General features: G+C 52.1%; 1 protein-coding gene across 6 annotated transcripts in view; it reads right to left on the bottom strand.

The window, feature by feature from the left end:
* Nucleotides 1-1,708: 1,708 nt before the first annotated feature.
* RUSC2 (RUN and SH3 domain containing 2) overlaps nt 1,709-8,559 on the bottom strand; it is a 57,292-nt gene continuing 50,441 nt past the window's right edge. For all 6 annotated transcript variants that reach the window (XM_068176451.1, XM_068176450.1, XM_068176452.1 and 3 more), the window contains 6 exons: nt 7,295-7,469; nt 6,491-6,596; nt 5,405-5,451; nt 3,555-4,527; nt 2,777-2,950; nt 1,709-2,465 (listed from right to left, as the gene is read on the bottom strand). In XM_068176451.1, coding sequence (XP_068032552.1) covers nt 2,285-2,465; nt 2,777-2,950; nt 3,555-4,527; nt 5,405-5,451; nt 6,491-6,596; nt 7,295-7,469 — 1,656 coding nt within the window. In that variant the 3' untranslated portion in view covers nt 1,709-2,284. The remainder of the gene's footprint in view (nt 2,466-2,776; nt 2,951-3,554; nt 4,528-5,404; nt 5,452-6,490; nt 6,597-7,294; nt 7,470-8,559) is intronic.

Raw genomic sequence — 8,559 nt, 5'->3', positions numbered from 1 at the left:
CTCAGCACTCTGGGGGGGCTGTTTGCCAGCACATGGTCCCCTTCCTCCTTTGGGCCAGCCAGTACATGCAGGGACAGCAGCCTTGCTCCATGGAACTTGTAAACAGCCCTGACCATTGCCCCCACTGAGAGCTTAATCAAAGCAGGTCATGTACCGGCCCTGCCTGCTCTGTGCTGCCCCCAGCCAGAGCAGGGGTTTATGCTGTGGATTTTTTTAATGTGGATTTTTTTCAGCAGTTTTGATGCACTTCACATGTGCACATCATTTGTCCACGTGGATGCAACAAACTCCAGAGCGGTGTTCTTGCAGTGAAGGCTGAAGTCACAAGCAGAGTTCTTCCTTTCTCCTTTTGAGCTGCTGAGTGGTAAAGAGAAGAAGTGGCTCTTGGGGTTCATAGTGGATTTGGAGGCCCGATGTTTATTTTGAGTCTAAGTTTAGAATCTCTGGAGTCCTTCCTTGTGAGTGACCCACAGCCACTGAAACTTATGGCTAGGTTGTCCCAGACTGTGGGTCCCAGCCCACAACCTCTCCTTTACCTTCACCTTCCCATGACCCAGGAGAAGCAGATTCCAGGCTGAGATGGTGTGATCTCCTGTCTGAAACCTGCTTGGGTGGCTGCAAGCAATGCACAAGGAACCCCAAACAGTGCTGCCTCCCCAAGACGTATCATCATCTGTAGTGCCCACCCTCCCACCCCTCCAGCCTGAACTGACAGGTCTGACTGCTGGGGGCAACCTATGTCCTCCTGAAAGTCTGGTGTAGGCTGTGGTGAACGCAGGAGGAAGCCTGCAGTGCAATGTCCCAGCACTGGTAACCCACAGACCCTTCACAGGGATGCACTGAAATTATTAAGTCTGGGTAGCAGGGAACTCAATCAGCACCTTTTTTATTAATATGCATCATAAATAAAGAAATAAATAAAGGCGAGACACCTCATTCTAACAGGGAAATACAAATTAAATATGGTGCAACATCCGCTAAGCCATGTACAAGCAGGAGGTAACCTAGCAAGACCAGGGCCCCTTGCCATGGTAAAGCCAGCCCAGGCACGATGCTGTGAACAGCGTCAAGCTGGCCATGGCACCAAATACTGTCATGGCCTTTCATTAACACTGTTCCCCACCTGACAGGCAGGTGAAGATCCCCACTACAGCAGGCGGCATGAACATGGCAAGGAAGGGGTTGACTGGCATTGCCTCTACCAAGGACCCCAGGACCTCCAGTATCCCCTTGTGTTTGTGCACAACACTTATCCCCCCCACCCCACGGCACTGCTCAGCAAGACCAGAAAACCTGTGCCAGAGGGAGCACCACCCCTCCCTCCCCAGGCTCCCCAGCTCCCTCTAGGAGCACCCCCAATCTACTTGCTGAGAGCACTGCCCCCAAATACCTAGCCCAGACAGGGACCCTGCCCTCATTCCCTCCCCTCCAGCGCCCTCCACTGAGCATCCCAGGGCTTCCCAAGCACCGGTTCCCTGCTCAGTGTGGAGGGCACAGGGCCTCCCCCCAAAGCACCCATCTCTTCACAGGGTGGCACTACCCATCCTGGACCTACATAATACTGAACAACCCCGTGCCTTCTTCACAACCCCACAGACCCCTTTGCTCCACACTCACACACATACCCTGTCCCCCTCCCCTGGCTGTTGCCACGCACAGCCCCAGCCCTGCAATGAGGCACTGCCAGGCCACTTGTCCTGGTACAACCACACTAGGACAGGGATGCTCTAGAGTGAGGGAGCCTACCTTGCAGTGCCCCAATAAACACAACCCATTAGCCCAGCCTTGCAGGGACCCTGACAATGCAGGGTGCTCCCACCCCTTCAGCTGAGGATACCAGGGATGCTGGAGGCTGCAGACTGCACTGCCACCCCCAGGGAAGGGACGGCCAGCATCCTGCACCTTCCAGCATCCAACAGCTGGGCAGCAGGGCAGTGCTGCCCTGGCAGGGACTGCCTGGGTTCCTGTAGTGTACAAGTCCATGGCCTGTGGGTGCTGCAGACAGTGTGGGGTGGAGGGGGGGGTCAGGCGGTCCCTGGTGTGGCTGCATGCATGGCGATGCCTGGCAATACAAGGTGCAGCTCTCAGAAGACCCCGGGGGGCTAAGCTGGCCTTTGGCAGCTGCACAAGGAGGAGCAAGAAGGAACCACCTACGGTTACTGTATTCTGTAATGGCAGGAAAGGTAAGAAACTAGCAAGAAGCTGTGTTTGTTCCTCTGGCAGGGTAGGCTACCTCAGAGGAGCCTCAGCAGCCCAGGGAACTGTGCTTGGCCTGCTAAACATGTCAATAGTCCTCGTCCTCAGGGTGGGTGACGTACATGATGGGCACCAGTCCCTTCTCGGAGCCAAGGCTGCACTGCAGCCAGTCACCATCCACCTTGGAGATGACGTGCAGAATATCCCCTTTGTTGAAGCTCAGTTGTCCTGACTCAGTGGCAATGTGATGGCAAAGAGCTTTCACCTCACTGCAAGCAGAAAGAAAGGAGGGTTAGCTCACCTCAGGACACTCACCCCACCCAGGGACCACCACAGGCCCAGGGGAGAGAGGAAAACACGCCCTACTTCCCTCCCCAGCCAGGCTCCCAGCTGCCCCTCCAGCTCCCCATCACCTGCAGATTGCAGAGCTGTGGTGGATGGATGCACAAGCTGCATCACTGCCCCAAATCATTCTCTGGTCCATGACTATAAAGGGGGCCAGGAAAACTGCATCAGGTAGGGCCATGCCACCCCTTAACCTAACACATTCCAGCAGAATTGCCCACTTGGTGTCACTCACCAGGTAGGATGAGGAGATATTCCCTGGGCTGGTCGTGCCACAGCAGGTGCCTCAGGTGGTTCTGGATGGGGAGGATCTGGCTCCGGGGCTGCTTCACGCCACATGCTAGCCCCAACTGTCTGGGCCACCAGCTGGAACACGGATTTGTCCAAGCTCAGCCAACCAGAGGGCAACCTGGAAGCAGGAGACAGAAGCAGTCAGTGGCAGGAAAGTGCACCCGGGGAAACAGAGCAGGCGTGCTCATGGCAAGGTCACGCCTTACAGGTTTGGCTTCACTCATGAAGTGCACTGCTTAGGCAGTGCCCCAGGTCTCCAGGCAGGGTGGGCTCAGATGTAACACCACAACCTGGACTGGGAAGGACATTTCCAGTGGTCATTTTCAGGAGCAGTAAGGGTGTATAGAGGGAGAGACAGTGCACAGGGGTCTCAGCTACTGGAGGAAACATCACCCTTCCCCCACACCTGTTGTAAGCAACAGGGATGGCTTTATGTTCTCAGCATGTGTTTTTGGGAGGGATGGGGTGATAATGGGGCCATGTAGCAGGGTTTAGATGCCAAGACAGTGACAGAGCTCAGGCGGAAGAGGAAAGCCTATGAGATGGACTGAGCAAGGGTATGGGAGGAATTAAGGCAGGCTGGCAGGGCTGAACAGGGTTACAGACCCTTGATGTACCACCATGCTGTAGCCCAGTGGCCAGCTCATGGCCTGACTTCCACCTGTACTGCCATACTCCAGGTTAACCAGTCCTTCTAAGCCCCAAACCACCCCTGCCCTTACCTGTTTGGTTGTCTGGGCTCTTTTTGTACCTTCCTGGACCCAAACAAATGTCCCCACTTGATGGGTTGGCTGCCCTCTGATGCACTGGTGCTGCTGTCCTCTTGGGGGGCTGCTGCTGCTCCCACTCTTTGCTGAGCCTCCTTCTCCTTGCTGCGCTTTAGCTCTGTAAGCACAGAGTCTGGGGGGCTGCCCATCCAGAAGGGCCAGCTCCGTTCCTTCACCTCTTCGCCAACCACTACCTGCTGGGGCTTTTCCAAGGGCTCTTCCATGGCTTCAGGACTTGGCTTGCTGGCCACCTTGGGCCTCTCCTCCAAGGTGCCCTCAGCAATGGGACAAGCTTCTGCACCCTCCACCACGCCTTCTCGGGGAGGTGGTGCCTTGTGGGTCTCCACTGACCTGGGTGCAGGATTCAAAGATGCTTTCTTCTTCTCAGAGCGGATGAACTTTGAGCCTTCGCCTGAGCTCTCGATGTAAATCTGAGATGTCTGCATGAGCTGGTACCACCAGCCTGCCTGCTTGTCCTTCTTCCTCTCCCATGTGCTCTCTCGCATCTTGCTCTGCTCTTCCTCCCTGTCACCTTCTCCGCAGGAGGCCCCCACTCCCTTGACCCTCTTCTCACTAACAGCTTGCTGTGGGCTGTGCCCTGGTGAGATGTCACCATCTCTGGCACCCCCTTGGCATGTTTCAGGGGCGGTGCTGCAGCCATCAGGATCCTCACTGCTGCCCCGGGTCCGCATCAGCTGCAGGGTGGAGTGCACGGAAAGCAGCAGGTCCTGCTTCACACGCAGCAGCTCCTTTTGCTGCTGCTGCTCTTTGCCCATCTGCATCAGGTGGTGCTCAAAGAGGAGGTCTAGGTTGAAGGGCAGCAGGGAGAGAGGCTGGAGTAGGAGCAGGAGCTCCTCAAAAAGAGGTTGGCACACACTGTGAGACAGGCACAAGAAGCCCACTGGTTGGTAGTGTGCCAGGATGATGTCTGTGGGAAAAAAGACATTAATTACAGGAGACGCTCTTGCCACCATTGCCAAGCCACCATGAAGCCACTGAAGCTATGACGAAAGGAGATGGACACCAGTTTTTGGTCACAGTGTGAGGCTCAGGCCTGGGTCAGGGAGCACCAGATGCTCTGTGACCTCTCAGCAAACTGGCCCAGACAGAGCTTTCCAGTTGTACCTGCAGCCAGGACTTGCCTAGCAGACTATCAGCCCAGATGACCTCTGCCACCAAATGCCATGGAAGAAAGATGGGAATGCCCTGACAGCCCCAGCTTTTGCTCATACTTCCAGGTCTTAATGATGGTCTAATAGATGGCTCTCTTCTGCTTTAGAAAGCCAGGATAAACACAGACCATATTCTATTCTATTCTATTCTATTCTATTCTATTCTGCTATAAACAGATACGTCCAGTAGAATCTGCATTTTGTATGTCATGTTTTCCTTTCCATTTCTTCCTATTTTCCATGCACTCTTCAAGTAAGTGTGCACATCTCCAGGCATACAAAACTCTCTGGGCAGGGAACATAGAAACACAATTTCCCTCAGAAATTTGGGGAGGCATAGATCAAATCTCCTGCAGATATATTGAGGGATCTGCACCGAAAGCCTTGGGTACTAGCTGCAGGTGGGGAGGAGAATGGAAGTCCAGGTTCAGGTGGAAGGAGCTGCATGATGCTTGGACTTCCACCTAGAATTTCCCTGGTACATTGAGACTCTATATAGCTTAGTCCTTCACCTCAGGACAGAGAAGAGCAGCCCAAGCTGAGAGAGCAACAAGAGAAACACATTTCCATCCCATGCTCCATTTGTGTGCAGAGTTTGGTTCCCACTGCAGCCCACAGCCTTCAGGTTCTTACCTTCATGGTTGTAAAGGTGGTTGAACCAGAACTCCAAGGACCGGATACTGCAGGAATGGAAAATTAGCAGGGTGAGAAAGAAACAGTAAAAATCTATTAACCCCATTCATCCTCACTGTTCTGCCACAAGAAGTGTGGCTGGAAAGGGGCATTTACAATGCATGAACTTGTGAACCTCAGGGAAAGGACAGTGGCTCGGTCCCATCAGCATGCCCTGATCACGGACACCCAGCCTGTCACTGAACATCTACACAGCTTTACATGTGCAACTGTAACCACGAACAACCATGTTTGCAGCAAGATTCTTCACTATTTTGTTCCTATGTCCTTGATTAGAGCTTTGTTCTGCTGAGAAGAGGCTGCTGTGGAAGAGGCAAATTATCTACAAAACTAAGACCAGTGCTGATGGCTCAGCCCAAAATATGCCAGTATCCTGTGCCAGTGGGAGAGAGCTGGGTCACCCTGTGTGGGGAGAGCAGGGCAGAGCTTGCTCCTGCCTGGAGGAGTTGTACAGCATCTGGAGATCTTGGGAACTCTGTTGCCACTGCCAGAGCTCTTGCTGACCACCAGAGAGGACTAGGGAAACACCATCCTAGCAGTGCTTATCCCTTCACATAGAAAAACATATCACTGCCTTCCTCTGTTAAACACACTCCTTATCCAAACTAGAAGGGCCAGTCTGGAGTCCAGGACCACAGCAATTTCTCCTTCAGAGCCTCAAGCTTTGGGATCCACTGCAGCTCCAGGAAAGAGTGCTTTAAAGAGGAATTTCCAAGAGTAATTCAGGCATATATTATGTCTAACCTCATATGAAGTTGGACAGAAAGAGTTTTCTCATCTAATGTTTTGGGGCTAAAACAGACTGACCCTGTTCTTTAGTTAGCTACAGCCACTCATCCTCACTCCTGACCCGGAAGGAATTCTCTGAGGCTTACAGCTTCTTCATTCCCTTGCCTGCTTCTGGGAAGTGGCTTCCCAGATTCTTAAGTTCTTTTCATGGTCAACTGTGCCTGCCTGAAGTCAGGGACCAACAGCTGCTGCCAGCCCTGGACAGGGACGTGCAGCCACCCCACGGGTCCTTCTTACTTGAGGAGGCCGAAGATGAACGCGTTGAACCGCATGGTGTGGTTGGTGAGCTCTGTGTACTGGCTGATCTTGCTGTAGAGGCTGTGCAGCAACTTTGTAGAGGGCCCTGTGGAGAGAAGCAAATTGCTGAGATTAGCTGTGGTGAGCAAAGCCAAAACTGCACCACAGGATGGAGCATCAAGGCAAGTCTGATGTCTGGATGTCCATGTCTGTGTGTGCACTGCCTCTCCACCATGCCAGTGCAAGCTCAGGCCATAACAACACTTGACTATGGGCTGTGGAGATGGGAGATGGGAGATGGGCGATGGGCTGTGATCCATCCCCAACCACCACTCCAAAACTCTGGAAGAGTTTCATTACCACAAGGACCTGCCTCCCACACTTCAGTGACAATCACAGCCACTGGCTCAAAATCAGCATGTAAAGAGAATATTGCAGTATGTGCTTATAATTTGGGGTGTCTGCAATCATAGAGATAACTGCTGAGCTGAAGATTTGCCATAATCAGGCTATGAGACTTCCCAGTATGATACAGAAACCAATGTGGAATTAATTTTGCGGGGTTTTTTTTCTCCCTTTTTTAATTGGTTTGTCCTGTTATGGGAGAATTTGCAAATTTCAGGGGAAATTACAATAAGTATTTGGGAAGATTAGTGCAGTGTGTCACCCTTCTTGCAAGAAATGGCACATGTGCACCTGTTTCATGCAGGAAAATGGGTGTGTTGCACTCCCATCCTTAGAGCCAACCTTCCCCAGCACCTCCCAACCACAACTACCACAGGCATTACTGCCCAACATCCATACCTAGCTGGGTGGATGCCTCCACCACGCTCCAGGGGATGTTCCTCCTCTGGCCAATGATCATGTCCAGGACGTAAGCCTTGAGCCCATCACTCAGAATGTCCCGGACAGCTGGGCACAGGTATTTCAGGATGAGATGCCCCACATTGGGGCTCACAGAGCTGTTCCCAAGTTTGGCCTAGTGGACAACAGGCAACAGTGAGAGTGCTGCTAACCGTTTTCAAGGTACACATGGATGTGTACCTTGAAACAGTTCAGCCCCACTACAGACACCTAGCAAGCAACATCAGGCTCAGCAGCTCCTTGAACATGCAAGGTCTTTGCTTTCACTCCCGATGCTTCATACACCAGTTCTGGATTGCTCTCTGCAAGCTCTTCTGCAGGCTGGGAAGTTGTAATAACTTGAAAAAAGAATATCCTAGATTGGGAAGAGGACATCCCAATTAGAAAGGATGCCTGGTTCTTCCAATAGGGATAACGAGGCTCTCCTGCTGGAGGAAGAAAAGAGCTGGGGATATTCCTGCTGCTGCAGATTTTCTTGAAGCTGATTTTGGAGCAGGAAGCACCATGCCATATAGAACTGCCACGCTGAGAGGTTTTGGAACACTTAACTCAGTGACATGTCAAGCTCTAACTCCTAGGGATTACTATAAATAAATAGATGAGGGCAAAATGGATGGCCAGAGCTCAGACTGAGTTGAAGAGGAAGCATGTAAGAGCCCAGCACCAGCAGAGCAGGGCACATTCTGCTGGTAACAGTCTTTGAGCTGCTAAGGGGTCCATCCAAATGGGTCAGGCAATGATGTTCAGGGCACAGATTTTACCAGCTGAGCTGGAATTATACTGACCAGTTGGCACAGGTTCATGAAAGCCCTGAACTGAAACTGAACTTGGCTCAGGAATAATCCTGTCAGATCCACTGAGCACAGCAGCAGCAGGGATGGATGCTGCCTTTTGACAGGTGAATGCTCAGCCCCTGGCACACTGATGTATAAAGAAACCTGAGGTTAAAACCACAGCATTTTCTGATAAGCAAAGTAATGGGAGAATGTTGCAATTATTCCCCAAACCTACACTGCAAGTATTGGAAATTCACTGTGAAGCCCTAAAAAGCCATGGGAATCTCAACAGCTCCAGTTATGTTGCACAGCAATCTCTGCATCAGCAACAGCCATAATTAGGACAAAATTACACTGGCCTCTGAGATAAGATTGAATGGTTTTGGAATCTGTCCCAGTCAGGTTTATCCTTGGGGATGGCATGCCAGG

The sequence above is a fragment of the Anomalospiza imberbis genome, chromosome Z (genome assembly GCF_031753505.1).
Source record: "Anomalospiza imberbis isolate Cuckoo-Finch-1a 21T00152 chromosome Z, ASM3175350v1, whole genome shotgun sequence".
NCBI classification, from domain to species: domain Eukaryota; kingdom Metazoa; phylum Chordata; class Aves; order Passeriformes; family Viduidae; genus Anomalospiza; species Anomalospiza imberbis.
The sequence above is the reverse complement of the archived record's forward strand: the minus strand, read 5'-3'. Positions and strand labels throughout refer to the sequence as shown.